This window comes from Sylvia atricapilla, chromosome 16 (genome assembly GCF_009819655.1).
Source record: "Sylvia atricapilla isolate bSylAtr1 chromosome 16, bSylAtr1.pri, whole genome shotgun sequence".
In the NCBI taxonomy this organism is placed as follows: Eukaryota; Metazoa; Chordata; class Aves; order Passeriformes; family Sylviidae; genus Sylvia; species Sylvia atricapilla.
The window spans coordinates 14,289,925-14,309,885 of record NC_089155.1 but is presented as its reverse complement, the minus strand read 5'-3'; the positions used below and the strand labels follow the sequence as shown (position 1 = coordinate 14,309,885).

At 55.6% G+C, this 19,961-nt stretch overlaps 1 protein-coding gene across 7 annotated transcripts in view; it reads right to left on the bottom strand.

The window, feature by feature from the left end:
* RIPOR3 (RIPOR family member 3) overlaps nt 1-19,961 on the bottom strand; it is a 44,311-nt gene continuing 24,350 nt past the window's right edge. For 4 of the 7 annotated variants that reach the window (XM_066330992.1, XM_066330997.1, XM_066330994.1 and 1 more), the window contains 19 exons: nt 18,285-18,363; nt 17,874-17,897; nt 17,690-17,743; nt 16,888-17,037; nt 16,409-16,472; nt 15,590-15,633; nt 14,537-14,662; nt 13,125-13,270; nt 8,319-8,448; nt 7,470-7,973; nt 6,256-6,392; nt 5,870-6,005; nt 5,324-5,432; nt 4,065-4,229; nt 3,763-3,921; nt 2,813-3,012; nt 2,072-2,155; nt 1,686-1,776; nt 1-936 (listed from right to left, as the gene is read on the bottom strand). In XM_066330992.1, the coding sequence (XP_066187089.1) occupies nt 839-936; nt 1,686-1,776; nt 2,072-2,155; nt 2,813-3,012; nt 3,763-3,921; nt 4,065-4,229; nt 5,324-5,432; nt 5,870-6,005; nt 6,256-6,392; nt 7,470-7,973; nt 8,319-8,448; nt 13,125-13,270; nt 14,537-14,662; nt 15,590-15,633; nt 16,409-16,472; nt 16,888-17,037; nt 17,690-17,743; nt 17,874-17,897; nt 18,285-18,363 (2,500 nt within the window). In that variant the 3' untranslated portion in view covers nt 1-838. Of the gene's footprint in view, nt 937-1,685; nt 1,777-2,071; nt 2,156-2,812; nt 3,013-3,762; nt 3,922-4,064; nt 4,230-5,323; nt 5,433-5,869; nt 6,006-6,255; nt 6,393-7,469; nt 7,974-8,318; nt 8,449-13,124; nt 13,271-14,536; nt 14,663-15,589; nt 15,634-16,408; nt 16,473-16,887; nt 17,038-17,689; nt 17,744-17,873; nt 17,932-18,284; nt 18,364-19,961 lie in introns of all 7 variants that reach the window. The other 3 variants (XM_066330996.1, XM_066330998.1, XM_066330991.1) reach the window with 3 other exon arrangements.

The window sequence follows — 19,961 nt, the reverse complement described above, 5'->3', positions numbered from 1 at the left end:
TTGTCTCAAACGGTTTATTAGAACTTTAGAAAACAGTATGAAATCCAACAAATAAATACCAAATAGAAAAGTGTGATGTGTGTATATATATATATATATATATAAATATGTACACACAAGCCCAACCCTTTCAAGTATTGTCCCTGAGGCCAGGCTGCTCCCCAGGGTCACCCTGCCAGCCAGGGCTGGGTGAGGAGGACAAGGCTTGGGCTATCACTGAATTCACAATTTTCAAACAAGCAAAGCTGTCCTTCCCTCAGTCAGATCTGCCCATGGCAAATGCCCTCAGCCCCTGCTGCTGGCCCACACCTCCCTTCCAGAGCCTGGCAGGTCCTGGCCTGAGCTGCAACAATTAGAAAGTCACTTAGGGAGTACCAGGTTTTCCTTCTGCAGCTAAATTGCCCAAGCAAAGAAATGCACCAAGCAACGATGCTGAATCTGTTCTACTGCCAGGGCAGTTGATGGACTGGGAGAGTGATCGTTTCTCTCCTTGGGGAATGCCAAATGAATAAATCACTTCCTGGGAAAAGAGATGATGCTGGACAGAGTTGGGGCTAAGTCCAGCAAGATGGAGATTTTAACTCCAGTTGAGACCTGGATCCACATTCTGAGAGATGCCAGTTTTCACTGTCCAGCACTTGATGTCTCCTCATGTGCTGAGAGGCTGAGAAAATCCATTCCAGGCTGCATCCTGGAGATGAGAGTGTCCCCTTTGGAAAGAAACCTGTCCTGGGGCAGGAGGCGGCAGGGACAGGACAGAACAGAAGGAAACCACACAAACCCAAACCCTCAGGTGTGGCTGTGAGGACAGTGGCATCCAGCTCCTCACATTCCCCTGCTAGAACACGGTGATTTCAATCTCAGCCTCCTGAGCTGTTTCTCTGAGCTCACAGCAGATCCTGTCCATCTTCTCAAAGGCTTGTCTGCCCCGTTCCCCTGTGGGGAGAGAAAACAGCCCCTGCTGAGGACAGGCAGGAACACCCTGAGGAGCCCTCTGGGACACTCCTGTCACAGCCCTGCTTGGAAGGAAGGACTCAAGAGTGACAAACACATTCCCTCAGGGAAGAGTTTTCCAAAACCAGGTAGAAGCCACCATGGAAAATCAGGCCTGCAATGATTTCCATGAGTAAAGCTGGGAAAGCTGTCCTGCATGTGAGCCTGAGTGTTCTGGGCAAGGCTGGACATCCCCAGAGCTAAGCCTGGCTCAGAGTGGGCTTTGGAAGAACAGAACAGGGAAATGATCCTCTCCTGCATGACCTGGCCGTGCTCTGGCTGCATTCCAGCTGCTGGGCCCCAGGAAAAGCACAAACAGTGGGCAGCAGGAGATGGGGAGCACTGATGTTTGATCAGGTCACCTCCACTGTCAATCTGCTTGGATTGCAGTGAAGTAATAAGTAATGAACCAGCATAAAACCATCCATCCTTATCTGTGAGCTTTTCAAAAGGTTCAGGGGCTCCTAAAGCACTGAATCCTTCAGGATCTCCTTGGTCGGGTTCTAGAAACTTCACCAGGGGCCCTTGGCTGTTATGTGGGATGCAAAGTTTATCTTCCTGCTATGAAACAGCTGTTCCTGAAACATTCCCCTTGTCCTGGATGTGTTGGGGCTGATCCTGAGGCCCCTGCTGGTGCTGCACTATTCCACACGATCCTTTCACACCACCTGAAAGCCGCACAAAAGCCTTACCGAAGGACAGGGTGGTTTCTCTGGCTGCGTTCCTGACTTCCTCCGTTTCAGACTGGCAAAGGTGGGCGACCTGCTCGATGCTCTCCACGGCCTGTTGGAGGGAAGCAGAGCTCGGCTCAGCAGCCTTGCAGCGGCTCGGTGGGAGTTTTCCCCGAGCAAACACGGACACACCGCCCCGACACCCGGGGATGGGGACACCCGGGGCCGGGGACACCCGGGGGATGGGGACACCCGGGGATGGGGACACCCGGGGATGGGGACACCCGGGGGATGGGGACACCCGGGGGATGGGGACACCCGGGGGATGGGGACACCCGGGGGATGGGGACACCCGGGGGATGGGGACACCCGGGGGATGGGGACACCCGGGGGATGGGGACGCTCACCCTGAGGTTCTTCAGGGCCAGACACGCAGCCTGCTGCAGCCTGGCATCACAGTCGGCTAAAACGTCGGTGTAAAACAGCACAGCCTGGAGGGAAACAGGAGAACACAAATTCGGGAGTGTGATCAAGCAACCAAAGCCGAGTGACAGAAGCAGTTTTACCCCCGTGAGATGGAACAGGGCAGGGACAAATCCCCCGAGCACTGCGGGGTTCAGGGGCTTGTTCCCGGCTAGAACGAGGTGAGGAAAGCGGGGTACTTCTGGGGGAAGCTCCTGAGCTCCCGGGTGTCCCCGGTGTCCCCAGTGTCCTCGTTGTACCTGAGCTCTCTGCTGGCCCCGGTGTCCCCCAGCTCCCCGCTGTCCCTGGAGCTCCCCGGTTTGTCCCCAGTGTCCCCCAGCTCCCCGGTGTCCCCGGAGCTCCCCGCTGTCCCCAGTGTCTCTAAGGTCCCCGGTTGTCCCCATTGTCCCTGAGCTCCCCAGTGTCCCGGGTGTGTCTGAGCTCCCCGGTGTCCCCCAGCTCCCCGCTGTCCCTGGAGCTCCCCGGTTTGTCCCCAGTGTCCCCCAGCTCCCCGGTGTCCCCAGTGTCTCTAAGCTCCCCGGCTGTCCCCGCTGTCCCTGGAGCTCCCCGCTGTCCCCAGTGTCTCTAAGGTCCCCGGTGGTCCCCGCTGTCCCCAGTGTCCCTGGACCTCCCCGCTGTCCCCAGTGTCCCTAAGCTCCCCGCTGTCCCCGCTGTCCCCAGCTCACCCGCGCTCGGAGCTGGCCGCCGCCGGCCCGGGCCAGGCACGCCGTGGCCGCTTTGCTCACTCGGTGGTTGTCGTCCAGCTGCAGCAGCCCGAGCAGCCGCAGCGTCCGCGGCAGCGGCTGCAGCCGGCTCAGCCTCTTCCCCTTCAGCCTCTTCAGCGTCTTCAGCCTCCCGGGGCACTGCAGCTCCTCGATCAGCATCACTGCGGGGCAGGGAGCGGCTCAGCCGGGGACAGACACCGGGGGACACACCGGGGGACAGACACACAGCCCCCCAGCCCGGTGCCCTCGGCTGCTCCCCCGGCCGGGGACAGCCCGAGTGTGGCAGGAGCAGAGCAGGACGAGCCCTGCGCCCACCCTGCCTCGTCGCCTGTCGCTGTCACTGTCCCCGTGCCCGGGCTGGGACAGCAGAGCAATGCTCAAGGTGTCAGCCCCTTCCACGGGTCCTCCGCATCCACACAGACCTGGAGATGCAGTCAGTACCAGCAGTATTTTTAAATAAAACTCTTTTGTAATATAAAGTTCTGAAGTACTTTGACACGCTGGCCAGGACTCCGGTGAGGCGCTGCCTTCCTCAGGCTACAAAACGCACCTCGGTCACCTCTGCAATGTTACTGCTCTTTTCTGTGCCCGAGCCCAGCTGCTGCAGTGACCACAGGCCACAGACTGCGCTCAGCCCTTGGCATCAGCTGCAGGCTGCTCCTTGTGTCTGCTGCACCTTCCGAGTATCCAAAAACCCCCTTCCCAGGGCACTCGGGATAAGGCCACCCTTCACAGGGGGCTGGTTTGCCCACGCTCACACACGGGAGTCAAGCAGGCTTTTCCTGTTCTCATTAAAACCCCGTGGTCATGAGGGGAATAAAGACGGAAAGCAGTTGTGAGTGCAGGGGCGTCTCCTGCCCCGGAGCTGTGTCTGCAGCAGCCCCGCGGGACGAGCCCGGCTCTGCCCTCACCTTCCTTGGCCAGCTTGGCCAGGTGTTTCTCCAGGCTGCCGATGTGGTGCCTCTCCAGGTAACGGCAGAACTGGAACACAGTCACCGGCTCCGTGTGCAGGGCTGAGGGGGGCAGCAGCCCGTCGCAGGTGAGGATCTGCTCCAGCAGCCTCTGCAGCACTGCAGGGAACAGAGGGGAGGGCACCGACAGAAAACAGCGGGTTGGCGAGGTGGAACCTGCTGACAGCCACCAGAGGGTTGGGGTTTATTAAACACACAGGGAGAATTTTCAGCCCCACACTGAAATGAAGGTGCTCCTGTACCTGTCTCCAGGTGGCTGGGGTACTTCTCCTTCACCTTGAGCATCATGGTGTATTTGAGGCCGTGACGGAACCTTTCTGCTGAGGTCACCAAGATGCTGCTGCCAGGCTCTGCCAGATCACTCCAGATCTTCAGATATTGCTTCTTCTTCTTAGTCTTCTGAATAACTGAAACCCACCATTTTAAAAAGTCAGCGAGCTCTGGCAGATTTGGGATTTCCCATGAGAGATCAGGCAGCAGATGAGCTGTCTGGACATGGGGCAGCATTCAATTGTATTTGCATTGGAGATGGTTTTGTTAAACACGGGACATTTGCTGCCCAGATGTTCACCCCAGCAAGCACTGACCTCCCCACGCTTGGGCTGAGCCCCTGAACTGCCATCAGCAGCTCTTGTGCCTCGTGTTCCCTCACCCCAGCCCCTCAGCCAGCTCCAGAACATCCTGGGAGTTAAAGGTTACCCTTCTGTCAGCCAAGGAGGTGCCACTGCTGAGGGTTTTGGGGATCCTGCCTCGTGTTCCTTGCCCAGGGCAGAGCTCTGGGCCCTCTCAAACCCTTCACAAGGGCAGGTGCAGCAATAAATACCCTGTGGTTCCTCACTGGGACCCTTCACTCTCACCTCCAGGCACTGAGCTCCTGCATTTCTGACTCCCACACTTCCCCTGTCCCTGCTCCAGGGAACAGTTCATTCAGTTTATTCTCACATCCTCCAGGATAAAATCCACCAGCAAATGCTTCCAGCTGAAACTGGCATTCTTGCTGCTGTATTTACCAAGATGAGAACAAAAGCCTCCCAAGCCTCTCATTGTGCTTTATCATTTTGTCATGTCCAACAGCCAAGGGAAGATTCCAGCCGTGGGAAGACCTGAGGTAGAATTCTGTGCCCACCAAACTGTTCTGGCGAGCGGGCACAGCACTGGGGCTGCTCCCTAACCAAGGAAAAGCACAGGTAGAAAGGAGGATTTTGTTAAGGCTGCTCTTTGGCTGCAGACTGCGCCATCCACAACACCCTGTTTAACACACACCAGTTCAGCTACTCTGAGACCAACCTCTACAAATTTTTTTCCTTATTGTGTAGAAGAAAAAAACGGACCAAAGAATGAGTCCTGTTTTTCCTAAGAACCCACTAAAAGAGCTGGTTTAATGACATCAGTGTTTGCAAGGGGTTTAAATGAACCCCCAGGCCCTGGGGAGGCTGGAGCAGACACCCCAGGGGTGCAGCTCTCCCATCTCTGCATGCCTTGCAGCAAGGCAGGTACTCACTTTTGTCAACAGACAGATCCAGGACATCCCCCAGGACTCGAGTCTGCTCTGACACTTCCTCCAGAAGGCTCTCCTGCACCACCGGGGCCACATTCGGTGTCCTCAGTTTCTGAAATGCAACAGACAGAGCTCAGGAGCTGAAACAAGGGCGGGCTCAAGCTCCAGCTAAATGAGCGTTTGTTTCTTAGAATCCAACTTTTCAGACAAGTGAGAAAAGCCCCGTGCTCTCAGGCGGCCCCTCGCCATCAGACACTACACCTGCTCCCTGTTGGAGCAGTTTTGCACTCATTAAACATTTCCAAGCCAAACCCGTGCATTTGCAGCCTGCTCGGGGCACAGAGGTTGTGCTTACGGCTGCAGCAAAGCCCAGAGGCTGAGAAGAGGCAGCAGAGTTTCGTGTGCCACACGTGTACCCTGCATTAATGCACCCCGTTTCCATCCTGAGCCTCTCTGCTGTTATAAAACAAACAAAACATATCAAACCCTCCTGTAATCAGGATCAACAGTGACAGCCAGTGCCCTGGAACGCCCCAGGCTGCTCTGTACCTGCAGGAGACCTTTGCACAGCCTCAGGTGTGTTATCAGCAGCGTGTCCAGGTTGTCATCCCCGGTGGTGACATCTTGTGCCTCTGCTCTGGTGTCACAGCTCAGGGACTGGAGCCCATTGCCATTGTATGTGCTGGTGAGACGAGGGGAAAAGAGAGTTACACGTCTCATCACTAAATAGAATCGAAGATTCTCAACAGGGAACTGTGAAAGAAACCAGGTGGCATTGAACAGAGAGCAGCATTTTCTTTAGCTGTATTTATAACACTCTCCAAACCCGCGGGGAGACGTTTCTGCCCTGAATTTGCCAGCCCAGCTGTTTGCCAGCCCAGCGTGGCTGCTGTGGGCCCCCTCTGGCTGTCCCCACGAGGAGCTGCAGCACAAACCTGACACTGCCTGTCCTGATGCTCCCGAACAAGGACAGCTCGTCAGCGCTGCAGTCAGCGTTCAGGAAATCAAAACTCTCCAGCACTGTCTCCACCATTAAACTCTCCATGGAGGAATGCTTGTGGAGTGTCTTTAGCTGTTGATGAAATGGGAGCACAATTACTGTGATTTGTACCTGGCCAGCCATTTTGCAGTTCTTCTTTGCTGTAATAATAAATCACTCTGCTTTTTTGGTTTCATTCTTAACACCTCGGGGAAGTGTGCTCTTGGTGCAGCACTCTGACCTCTAAAATAATGTTGCTAGTTAAATTCAAAATGTGTTTTAATATTTTAATCTCTGTGGATCCCCCTGTATCTCGATGCCTGCTAAGGCTGGTGAGGGCTGATATTCTCTGTGTCCTCTGTCACCAACAGAGTTCTCAGTCATTCCCTGTTCCAGAGCTCAAAGCACCAGCCTTGGGGACAGCACCCAGAGCTCCAGATTAACGGTGGGTTCCATGGACCTTTGTCCCCCTTGGAAAGCTGCTCTGAGGGAACTTGGTTTGGGTCTTAAATTCTGGTTTTCCAGGGGTTTCAGTGGAGCAGGAGGCCAGGGCAGTTGTGTTATCACCAGTTCTGGCTCCCCCATCCCCAGCCCTGGTGTTTCTGCTCCCAAACCCTCACTCCAGCCCCTCCTGCCCTTCCCCAGACAGAGACCAGCCCAGTGAGCGCTGGGGACAGCCGCGGTGTGCTGGGCTGCTGCAGACCTCCAGCGACACCGGGCTGGAGAAACACCCCGAGAGCCGTGCGAGGCAAAGGGGCAGACACAGAGCCCGGGTTCTGCTCAGCCCGGAGCTCCTTCCCTGCTTCTTTCCCCGGTTCCGTGCCTGCTTCCTTCCCCATCCTCGGTTCTGTGCCCTGTTCCTTCCCCGTCCTCTCCCCACTCCCGTTCTTTCCCCATCCCCTCCCCATTCCTGTTCCTTCCCCATTCTCTCTCTATTCCCTGTTCCTTCCCCATCCTCTCTCTATTCCCTGTTCCTGTCCCTTCCCCATCCCGCTCTCTCCCGTTCCGTTCCCCATCCCGGCCTGACCTCTGGTGGCCGAAGCCCGCCGTGTGGCGGATCCCCGGCGGGACTGAGGGAGCGCGGAGCGGGGCCGGGGCTCGGGCAGGGCTGGCACAGCGGAGCTGTCCCCAGAGGGGACCCGCCCTGTCCCCAGAGGGGACCCGCCCTACCTTCAGCTTGTCCCGCAGGGATGACACCTGGCTCTCCAGCTTGTCCAGCTGCGCTGGCGGCTGCCCGCAGCCTTTCAGCAGCGTTAACACCTCCTGCAGGCTCCCGTCCACGCCCTTGGCCCTGGGCTCCTTCCAGCCTCTCCGGCCGCCGCTTTCCGGCTCTGCCAGGCGGCGGTGCCGGGCCCGGCTGAAGGAGCCTCCGGCGCCTTTGTGGCGGCCGGAGGGGCTGGGGGATGCCCCCGGGGCCGGGCTCTTCCTCAGGATGTCCAGAGTGCTGGCGGCCGCGGGAGCGGGGGCATGCGGCTCCTCCGCCGCCGTCTCTCGGATGATGAGCGGCGGTCGGCGCTCCGGGGCCGGGGTCGCGCTCCGGGAATCCGGCCCCCTCTGCTCCTCGGAGCTGAAGGAGTCCCCCTCGCTGCTCTCGGCGGGGACGGCCAGCTCACAGGCCGCCAGGTAGCTCAGGATGCTGGGGGGCTGATTCTCCTCCCTCTGCTGCAGGACCGACTGAAACGGGGTCCCGGCTCAGAGCCCACCGGGACGGGGACAGGGGACAGGGGACTGGGGACAAGGGACAGGGGACAGGGCTGCCACAGCTCCCACTTTGATTCCAAACACCCACAGCCCGACCCTCCCTGTGCTGAGCCGAGTTCTGTCCAGGGGTTTTAAAAAAAATGTTTTACTAAACCTGAAACCGAACTCCAAAGAGTAGGGGTTACGAGAGAAATTTTACAGAAGCCCGAGCTAAAGGCAGCAGAGCGCTGTTTTCCCATTTCCGAGCCCTCTGAGCAGTCTGATCCTGCCCAAAGCCGAGCCCAGGGCCGTGCTCTCCCTGTGCCCTCCTGTACTCACCAGGTAATACCTCTCTCTGAAGCTGGGTGTGTTTGGGGGGGTCCAGTTGTACAAGGAGCTCTTCCTGCTGCCCACGGAGAACTTGGCAGTGCTTCCAGGGGACAGAAAGAGGCTCTCGGTGTCAAAGGGGCTGCGGGGAAAGCAAAGGTCAAACCCCAGTGTCAGAGGGAGCTGCTGGTAGGATTGAACGGGGATGTTTAGTCAGCAAAACAGAATAAAATTAAACAGAAACTGCGTCTCTAGCCGGAGTCTTTGATTGCTGCAGCAGGGAAAGACCCAGGCAGAAAGGCTCCGGGTTTTACACACAATTCTCAATGCCTTTAGACAGAAACCGGTGCCAGAGGCTTTGGAAGAGGAGCCCAGTGGCCCCAAAGGCTGAAGCGTTCTGCTCTGACTGGTGCTGGCCAGGCAGTGACACAGAACCACAGAGGAAGGAAATCCAGCACATGTAATGGAGGAGACGTGCCAATTCCCCTCCTGCAGAGCTCACAGCACCTGGAAAAACCAATAAACCCCCTCATTAGCCTTCACCTATTAATAACCAGCTCTTTGGCTGGCAGAAGCCGCCCGTGCAGCACTCCTTGGCAGGTTCTGCGGTTCGCACCGACAGGGATGAGCCAGTTCCAGCCCCAGAGGACACCGGCTGTGCCCTGCGGGGCTTTGCCAAGTGCCGCTCCAAAGACTTCCTAATGACCTACTCCACCTCTGCCATTAGCTGCTCAACTCCTCCGCAAAGCAGTCTAAGGAAAGTCTCCCGAACCACCCCCGGGACGCGGCTCAGCTGACCAGGAGATGGAAAACACATTTCAAGTTAAGCGGAGCAAGTTTGGTTTCTATATCTGTTACTTTTTGTTGCTTACTGAGATGCCTTGTGGTGCCAAAAGTTTGTTTTTCCACTCGAATACGGGCATTTTGGAAAAAAAACAAAAAAAGTAAATTGTTTGCAACAAACGTGCAGCCTCGGTGATTGACTAGAACAAGCAAAGAGCAGGATAAAACCAGCTGAGTTCTGCTGTTCATTGCAGGAGACCCGAGTGGCAATAGGACTAAGCAGCTGCAAAGGCTGAGGAGCAGAGCCCCAGCCCTCTGTGGCCTGCCCAGGGACAGTCCTGCAGGGCAGCACCCTGCCCCTCCTGAGCACAGAAAACGCTCTGCGAGCTGCCCCAGCCCGGTTAAGGGGCTGAGGGACAGTGTCACCCCCTGGGCTCCATCGCAGCCCACAGCAAACACCCGCACTGACCCACGGGCAGGAAGAAACGGGGACTCCAGCAGCAGCCTTTCAGCCAAAACCTGCTGTGTTTGCTGATGACAGCAAACTGCTCCCACCCGTGGTGGTCTCAACAAAAGTCACAGGCATCCACTCCTCAGAGCTTCCAGTTTTAGCTTTTGATACCGTGATGCAGCAGTGCAAAAGGACACTTCTAGGAAAGGAACGAGAACAAACCAAATCTGCTTTGCCCCTTTGGCAATTCCCGAAGGCCTCCAGCAGGATGCAGCTCCTCAGCTGGCTCCAGACCAGCACAAAAGTCCTGCAAGGAACGACTGAGAGAGCAGAGGGGACAGCAGAAATGGGCTCTGAGCTCCTTGGGCCCCGTCCATCATCTCCTCACACTCCTCCAGCAAACAAACCCCTCAGTGGGACAGCTCCGGGGGTCCACCTCTCCCAGCACTGACACAGGAGGCAGCAGGGGATGGTCCAGAGGGATGGAGGGAGGGAGGGATGGATGGAGTGGGCTGCCCCACACCAGGGGAATCAGCCCCGGCTGGGCTCTGTCACACTGCAGACTCTGCAGGCACACTGTGCTCATGAATTGTCCCTGCCTTTTCCTCGGTTTGTCCAGTCACTTCCTGAAACCATTGACATCAAGCCTCCATAGGTGAAACCCGTGCAGGAATGTCACTGTTTAACCTTCGGCTTGGAGAAAATGCAGCCACGGGGGTGGCTGTGGCTGAGCTGAGAGAAAGAGTGGCTCCACATTTCCTGTCCACATCTCCCAGCCAACATCCACATGCCCGCACAGGATTAGCCAGCAGCAGCTTTTCAGGACTGAAAAACTCCCTTTGAAAATAAAAATAAACTGAGCCCCAAGTCTGATCACCTTTGCTGTCCCCACCCTGTGCCCCAATCACTCCCCCCCTGTCCAGCCACCCCATGGATCAACACCCCCAGAGCAGAAACGGGGGTGGAATTCGCTGCCGGAGCCCCACTGCCCAGCCTGTGAATCCAGGATTACAGTAACACCCCCTCAAAAAGCAAATCCCAGTCAAGTGGACTGGAACTGCTGTTAATAATGAGATTGTTCTTGCCCCCATGGAGCCCAGGGGGAAATGCCCAGGGGATTTGGCACAGGGGTGGCTCCTGGGTCCCACCCAACCCTTTGCAGCCTCCAGGTTTATCCAGCTGGGCTCAGCAGCAGTGAGAGCACAGGGCTGCACCGAGGGATCACTGCCTGAGGGTCCTGCAGGAACTGCCTCCCCACCTCAGGCTGCAGCTGCAGGAGCAGGACTGGCACAGGGTCACTCCAAAATAAAAGCCACTTTCCTTTTCTGCTCTCCCTGTAGGTTTTGTCCCCCTGCTCCAGGAGCCCCTGTGAGCCCTGCCCAGAGCAGTCACCAGAGTGGATGCTGCCCTGGAGCCCAAGGCAGGGCACTCCTGCAGCTCTGAAAAGAGAATACAGCTCCCCCTTTATCCTGCATGTGAGACACAGAATTCAGACTGCTGTTTGCCTTGGCAAAAAACCCCAAGCCTTTTGCCAAACTGGCCAACAAAGCTGCTCTGCACCGGCCCCAGGCTCATTCACACCCCTCATGGCACCATCTATAAAGGAGCTGAAGGCACTTTTGTTTGAGCCCAGGAGACCAGGGGCCTATTTTAAGAAAATATACATTTAGAAGCAGAAGAGAGATCTACATTTGGATTTCTCACAAAGCAGGTCTGGACCGAAAGCTCGCCGCTCAGGGAACTTCGGGTAAATCAGATGGATTTGTTTAGTACCTCTGAAATCAGAGGGGAAAGCAGCTGTTCTGAGGAGTGCTCTATCTCTGCAAGCACAAAGACCCCGAGTTATCACCACACAGCGTCTCTTTTCTGTAAACAGCCCCAGCAAAGGCCGGCAGAGCAGAGAGCTCTGGAGAATGCCCTTGGTGGGATCCCAGCACATCTCAGGAAACTCAAACACAGCACAGACACGGAGCTGAGGAATTCCAACGGGGGATTAACTCCCAAAGACAGTGAGTCCCCAGCCCAGCTGCTGCCAGCCCCGGGGGCTGTGTGAGGCTGTCCCAAAGCCCAGGAGTGCTCCTCCTGCCAGCCCAAAGCTGGACACCGCGGCCACAGGGCCAGCACGGGCTCTGCCACGGCAGTCTGCTGGAAAGCTTTGTCCCAAAGTCAATTTGCTGGGCAGATTCGGGCTCTGAGGAGCTGTGCAAGGGCCCAGAACAGGAGGGGTTTTCCTCACCCGGTTTTTTTGCAAGAGCAGCTCATTGCGTGATGAATTGTGGAGCTCCTGCCGGTGAGGGCAGGAGGGGAGGAGAGGCAGCAGGGGAAGAAAGGGCTCTGTCTGTCTCTGGGGGTCACCAGGAGAGGGCAGGAGGGGTTTCTGCCAGACCATAAACTCCAGACACTGTGGCCACCGTCACATCTTGGGAGGAAAAAGCATCCTAAAACAGGGGCAGGCAAAAAATCTCTGCCCAGGTGAGTTTATTCCTGACTGACTTCAAGCAATGTGCGTTTGAGAAGAATCTGCAGGTGCTGTGGGACACATTTCCCAGCCCAGCTGCGGGGACAAGAGGCAAGAACCAGAGCACACACGGGGACACAGAAAATGGCACTGGAGCAGGGGAGGTTTTCCTGCCCCAGCAGTGGAACCAGAGCTGCTCCTGATTGTCCTGGTGGGAACCTGCCCAGGGCACAGGGGTCTGCCAGGGAGCCCAGGCTGCAGAGGGACCTGTGCACTGTCCCCTGCTCACTGGGCACCTCTCTGAGGGGCTGGTGTCATCCTGGACAAGGGAAAATGAACTCTGCTAAAAAAGTCTTGATTTGCTGCAGGCGGATCTCTCTGTGTGAGACAGCAGTGCCATAAAGCAGAAATAACAGGACTACCTCAAAACCCTGCGCTGGGCAGTCTGGAAGGAGGGAGAAGTGCCAGGGCACCATCCACCGCACTGAGAATTTACTTTTAATTACAGCAGCGATCCACTGCAAAAATCCAATTACAGATTTAAAGTATAAAAGAATAGAACAAACCACAGGCACCGTGGCAAAGCTCAGCTATTTAAAAGCCCATCTGTAAAAGCAGCATCCCTGGAGTGCCCAAAGAGCCTGGTGCCCAGAACTCCTCACAGGGCACAGGCAAAGGTGCCAAGGCTTTGGGAAAGCTGCTTTTGAACAGATCATAGCTTGGGGACAATGTCTGCCCTAAAACTTCAGCTCCTGGGCTTTTATAATTGTGTCCAGAACCTGCAACTTTCACTTCATCACCTTTAAGACATTTTCTGTGTTCTGGAGACACACAAACATCACTTGGAGGCAGACAAAGTTCTCTGTGAGGAGCAGAGAGCTGCTCAGCCACTGCTGAGGTGTCACTGCCGTGGTGACACCAGAGGAGGAGCTGAGAGGTCACAGGAACAGCTTCTGTCCCCTGCCACCAGCAGGAGCTGCCCAGGGCTGGCGGGGGCTGTTCTGTCCCTGCACCTGCCCTCGGACACAAAGAGGAGACCACGATGTTGAATGAGCTCAGGGACACCCTCGGGAGCCTGAATCACCCCCAGTGTGCTCGGGCTGCTGCTCTTGGAGCCTGTACTTACTTCCAGAGGACCTCCAGCCTCAGCTTGATGGTGCCCAGCTCAGTGATGTCCACCACGATGGCCTGGGGCTTGGTGGTGAAGAAGTTGATGCTGTCACACGTCACCACCCCCACCAGGATGGTGGCCAGGCCTCTCAGCTCTGTCACCTGCAGAGACACAAAGGCACCCAAATCCCCCTCACCAGGAAATCCCAAACCACCTGCACGGGGAGGGGAAGAGCCCAGGGGAGGTCTGCTCCCAGCAAACCCAACCCTGACACTGCCCTGTCCCCTCCAGGGACACCTGGCACAGCCCTGTCCCCTCCAGGGACACCTGACACTGCCCTGTCCCCCTCTAGGAACCCCTGACACAGCCCTGTCCTATCACACCTGGGACAGACCTGTCCCCTCCAGGGACACCTGACACTGCCCTGTCCCATCACATCTGTCCTCTGTCCCCTCCAGGGACACCTGACACTGCCCTGTCCTATCATACCTGGCACAGCCCTGTCCCCTCCAGGGACACCTGGCACTGCCCTGTCCCCTCCAGGGACACCTGGCACAGCCCTGTCCCATCACACCTGTCCCCTGTCCCCTCCAGGGACACTGTCCCCAGGTGCCCCCCAGGGCAGGCTCCAGGAGCTGGGGACACACACCCTGTGCAGCATTCACTGGTTTTCCACCTGCCGTGGGTTTGCAGTGGCAGAGGTGACCGGGTGGAGAGGGCAGAGGGTGTGCAGGATATTTGTCAGAGACTTGCAGCAGCTGATAGAAAGAGTCAAACTCTCCTTGTCACACAGGGTGATATGAGTCTCTGCAGCAGTTACGGTAAAACAGGGACCTGAGTTAGCTCCTCATTGTGAAAGGGAAAAGCCACCTCACAGACCCCGGCAAAGGCCAGGTGCCAGAGAGGCTCCTGTGTGGGGCAGGTTCTGCAGGAGGGGCTGGAGCAGGCTGCAGGGCCCAGAGCCCAGCGGGACAGGAGCCAGCAGAGCCCCCAGCCCCATCCCCTGCAGGGCCACAAGGGCTGAGCCTGGCCAGGGCAGGGCTGGGACTCCCCACGGGCACCTCTGTCCTCCTGCAGGGACATCCTTGGGGGGGACAAGGACAAAATCCACGTGCCTCCACACTCAGGCTGCATCCTAGGAAATCCCAGACACTAATCCAGGACTTCTTCAAAAAACAAGCCAAAAAACCCCTGAACACACATCCCAGCACGTGGGAAAGCAGATGCACTAATACTGTTCCCAGTGCCAGGAGCACAGGAAAATCAGGAGTGATGTCCCTTCACTGGGCACAGAATGGCTTTACAGCCACTTTTTACACCGTTTAAAAACAAATTGAGAATTTTGAGACGCCTGTGGTAGCCCTGAGAGGGAAGTAGCAGAAGTCCTGTTAACCCACTGCTTCCAGCCCACCCATTATACACCACACCTTGATCTCAAACTTCTCGTGCAGGTTGGGAATGAAGACCTTCTCCTCCTCATCCCACGTCTGGCTGTCATCACTCTCAATTTTGCCCTTCAGCCTCCACTTCTGGCGGCCCAGTCGCACGAACACCTGGAAACCACAAAGAAAAGGGGACATGGAGCAAATGTGTCCCAGGTTATTCCCTTTGGTCCCACAGGGGCAAAGCCATGCCCTCACCCACCGGGAGCCTGCAGAGAGCTGGAGACAGGGCTGGGGCTGCACGTTTGAGCCCTGAAGGCAGGAGCCAAAGGCACATCCAGCCTTGGGGGGAGCCCAGAGCACGGGGCTGGGGCTCACTGCAGCTCCCGGGGAAGGGGAGGCCAGAGGGCACACCTCTGGGGGCACTGGCACACCCCTGGGGGCACTGGCACACCTCTGGGGGCACTGGCACACCTCGGGGGGGACACTGGCACACCTCGGGGGGGACACTGGCACACCTCGGGGGGGGCACGGGCACACACCCCTCGGGGGGCACGGGCACACACCCCTCGGGGGGCACGGGCACACGCCCCTCGGGGGGCACGGGCACACACCCCTCGGGGGGCACGGGCACACGCCCCTCGGGGGGCACGGGCACACGCCCCTCGGGGGGCACTGGCACTCGCCCCTCGGGGGGCACTGGCACTCGCCCCTCGGGGGGCACTGGCACTCGCCCCTCGGGGGGCACTGGCACTCGCCCCTCGGGGGGCACGGGCACTCGCCCCTCGGGGGGCACTGGCACTCGCCCCTCGGGGGGCACGGGCACTCGCCCCTCGGGGGGCACGGGCACACACCCCTCGGGGGGCCCTGGCACACGCCCCTCGGGGGGCACTCACACCCCGCTCTGCTCCCGGGGCAGTCTGCAGGCAGACCCCCACACTGGGCAATCTCTGATATCCCTGAACCCCCCAGAAGACCCCCAAAGCCACGCAGCCCCTCTGGCCGGGGCACGGGAGGTGCCAGCTCCGCTCTCCTGCAGGAGAGGGCTCCTGTCCCCCTGCTCCCGCCGCGGGCACAGTAGGGCACTGGTTTCCGCACCTCGTACTGGTCTCCGGGGCAGAGCCGAGCGAAGCCCACCAGCCCTGCGAAGGGAAATGGTCAGTGTCGGCAGCGCTGCACAAAGCCCCCAGGAACACAGGGACAGCACTGCCCTCGTCCCCAGCAGCCCAGCACACTCCCGAAAGGACAATATTGAATTGAGAATAAATATTCTCTCTATATAGAATATATAAAAGATAATTAAAATTATAATATAATATATTAAAATATAATATATAAAATACAACATGTAAACCAATATACAATATGTATCATAAAATATAATATATAACATTTATAATATAATAAAAACCAAAAATAGAATATATAAATATTATACGTAAAATACTATATACAATATCTATTATAAAATAAAATATTGATGAAATAATAGAGAAATATAATATAAATACCATATATAAAATATATAAAATACAATATAAAAATTTAATATAAAATATAATATAGGAAATATACTCTATAAAATATGATATATAGAAATATAATACGTATCTATAAATATAATATAAAATATAAAATAGCATGCAGGTCTGTTTTACAGCACTGGAGCAATCCCAGAATTCTCTCCAAGGTCTCACTGAGTAACTGGGCTCTCAGTGGATCTGATTGCTGCCAGAACCCTCAAATCAATGAACCAAGGAGACCCCAAAGCAGTGAGAGAAAGGAGAAAGGAGAAAGGAGAAAGGAGAAAGGAGAAAGGAGAAAGGAGAAAGGAGAAAGGAGAAAGGAGAAAGGAGAAAGGAGAAAGGAGAAAGGAGAAAGGAGAAAGGAGAAAGGAGAAAGGAGAAAGGAACCCACCTTTCATCTTGACGTGGAACTCCCCCAGGTGCACCTCCAGGGCCCCCTCTATAAAGCACATGTCCTAAAAGAGAGGCTGCACAGTCAGCAGCACTGCCACACACTGCTGCTTTCACTTCTTATAAAGCACACACAGACATTTGCCCCAGGAAAAGCAGATAAAATAATCTGAGTGGATTCTGTCGAACAGAAAATCCTCCACAGAGGAGTGGAGCTCCTTGAGCTGCTCACTGCCACTTTCCTCCCATTTCTGGTTTTGTACAACTGGCCCAGCTTGTCCCTTCAGTCCCTGTCCCACCTTCCAGAGGAGGCCAGAAGGGACCCCAGCACTCGGCATTTCTCTTACATTTCACCTCTATTTTATCCACACACATTAAGATTTTAACCCACGCCATTAATAAAACCACGCAGCAGCAGCTCCGGGGACATTTTTGGGAAGGATGAGGCAGGTCCTGGCGAGGAGTGTGAAGATTCCCTACCTCTGTGCACTCCTGCACGTTCCTGTAGAGCTCCACCAGGCTCTCCCTGGAGGCTTTGGTGGCCGGGGACAAGGAGAAGGCTTCCTTCATGTTGGTGGCGCCGTCCCGCAGCCTGCACTGGATGCAGTAAGCCTCATAGAGCTCCTCCACCTTTGGGACACGGAGAGAAGGGCTGGGATTATCCTGGCACGGCTCAGGACATTGGGAAGGGAACATCAGCAGCGTTTCCTGGCCAAAACCCCCTGACAAACAACCCAAATCTGTCAGAGCACTGCAGGATGAGTCCTGCTCCTCACAGGCTGCACCACTTGGCTCCTCAACAGCCCAGGAAAATTTTTCAGGGATATAACCAGCTCTGCTTTGACCAGGATGGAAGACAAGAAGTAAAGTAACACTTGGCTGACACAAACTCAGAGCAGAGGGCAGAGTGAAAGCCGTGCAGGGCTGTGCCCGAGGAGAGGTTTGGGCAGTCCTGGCAGGCAGCAGGCACAGAACTGCCCCTGTGGCCCCGGGAGGGATGGGGAGAACACCTCAGCCTCCCCAGAGCTGCATCTCCACCATCAACTGGCAGAAAGTGCAAACTGCCTTCCCAGGAAAACTCCGGTTGGGTCGTGCCCAACATTCAGCCTGAATAGCACCATTCAGGAGGAGAAATAAATAAAAATCCCCTCCTCCTGGAAAAAGCTTTCAGCGAGTCCCCAGCGTTCTCCCCTTCAGATGAATTCTGATCCGTGTTTTCCACGTGGGTAGAACGCTCTCAAAGCGGTGTGAGCCTCTCAGGGAGAAGGCACAAACCCCTCACCTTGCTGATGTGAAACTCCAGTTTCCTGATGTATCTCTCCACTGAGCGGATTTGCTTTTGAAGAGGGCAGAGGGAGAGAAAGGGAGGGAAGACATTATTTCCTGAATGTGTCGTTAGGTAGCACGGCAGGCAGAAAATCCCCCATTTCCCTCTCCTGGCAACATTCCATCCCCAGCAGCCTTACCTTGTCCAGGTCGTAGTAGAAAGCCTGAAAGAGAAATGGCACAGGCTGAGGAGAGCCCCTGGATTTGGACCATTTTTGACACTTTTATACGTTCTGCAAGACTCCCTGGAACACCCCAATTCACACTAAATCACCATTACAAACACTGCCGCCTGAGCAGTGGGAGAGATTTCCTTCAGGGAGATTCAGCCCAGTAAAGAAACACAAAGAGCACTGCTGGGTACTGAACACGAGAAATTCCCAGTTAAATTCTCCCCTCTGGAGCTTCCTTGCTGGGGAAATTGCTGACTGTGCAGCTTTCCTGGATCCCAGCTCCGTGTTGTAACCGGGCAGCCCCTGGGAGTCCCACGTGGGAGCAAGCGCCTGCTTTTGTGATTCTTACACAAATATTTCACACGGAAAGCACCTTACCAATCTCGAGTTCCTTTTTGTGTCTTTGTGCCGACCAGAGAGATAATCCAGCTCAGCCTGGTGTGCCTCCAGGTATTCACTGCAGAGAGAAGAAGCCCATCAGAGCCTCCTGCTGCATTCAGCAGAGATCCTTTGGGGAGAGGAATTCTCAGCAGAACGGTACAAACAGTGGAGGGGGAGAATTCCGAGTTCAAACACACACAAACCACAGATGTCCCTGTGAGATTTCTCCTGCTGCTCCCACCTGAGCCTGTCCTGGGAGGCAGAGGAGGGTTCACCTGCCGGGGTGAGGAGGAACATCTCCCCAAGCAGCTCCACTTTAGAGAGGCAGAGAGCTGCCCGTGAGCTCACAGAGCCCTGCACAGCCCAGGTGGGGCAGCTGCTGCCCAGCCTTTGAGCAAACACAGCTCAAGGCCCTGTCAAGGCAATTTCTGAACGCAACTGTTCCTTTTTTCCAGGAGGAGAACTGCTGTGCAAGGTGTGAAGCTCCTGGTGCCAGTTGGCCTCTCCAGAGCTGTCTGCACGTGTGGGTTGTGCCTTGGGACCTTCACAGGACCCAAAACCTTCCCAGCTGAGCCTCTGCCAGCTTTGCTCTAACACACAGCAGACTGAGGTCACTTTTTCCTCTCAGGTTTAAAAGGGAACCCGAATCACCTGGTAAACACCACGTTCTCAGACACAGTCTCCAAACAGTCAAAACCCCTTCACTTCAGACAGCTACGCTTCCTCACGTGGGCTTTGATGCATTTCATTTCCTCCCTGCTCCAAAAGCAGGTCCCCCAGGACGTCCCAGCTCTGCTCTGAACTCCTGCCCAGCCACAGCTCAGGGCAGAAGCAGCCAAGGCTGGAGGCAGAAAAAGCACTCACTCACCTTTCAGGGAACTGCATCACTTTTAGCTTTGGGTGTGACAGAATTATCAGCTTGGTGGACCAGAATAAAGAGTTATTTTCTACAGCTACAGAGAAACAGGCACGTCAAATATGTCCCGTGCTAAAAGCTCGAGTCACTCCAGCACTGAGCAGACTGAGTCTGCAGTTACTTAAAATTTGGCCTTTGCATTGCCATTTGATCCAGTTGTTTTCTGCAGGTTGCCTTCAGTCAGCCACTGGCTCTTGGCAGGACGCTGCTAAACCAGGAACAAATTCTGATCCACTTCATGGCTCCTACCCCCTAAGCTCAGAGAAAGCCTCAGCTCTGCAAAAACATTTGGTTTCCTTGTTTCTTTTAAATCTAAACCCTCTAATAAGGCATTGGTGGGTATTTTTAGGGCCAAGACTTCATAGTCTTTTATTGGCTGAAAAAAATGTGACACGTCTGACTTTATAAAGTGTTGTGGCAGTGCGTTGAATGTTCTTTGCTGAGAAAACAAACCATGACCCAAACAAATAGAGCAGCAAAAGGTGGAGGAGAGCAGTGACACACTGCAGGGGCTGTTAGGGGCTGCCAGCAGAAAGGCTGCAGGGTTTGCAAATCCAGGGAGAGGATTTTTATCCTCTGATAGCAGCTGCAGGGTGTCAGTGGAGTTCCTGTGAGAACAGACTCAGAACATTCTGGGAAATCAAAAAGCTGAAGCTTTCAGGTGAACCTGCTCAGACCTTGGCCTTACAAGACACCCAGAGATCACAGAGGAGTTTTGAACTTCAGAGCTTAATTCTCTTAAGAGAGAGACAAAAAAA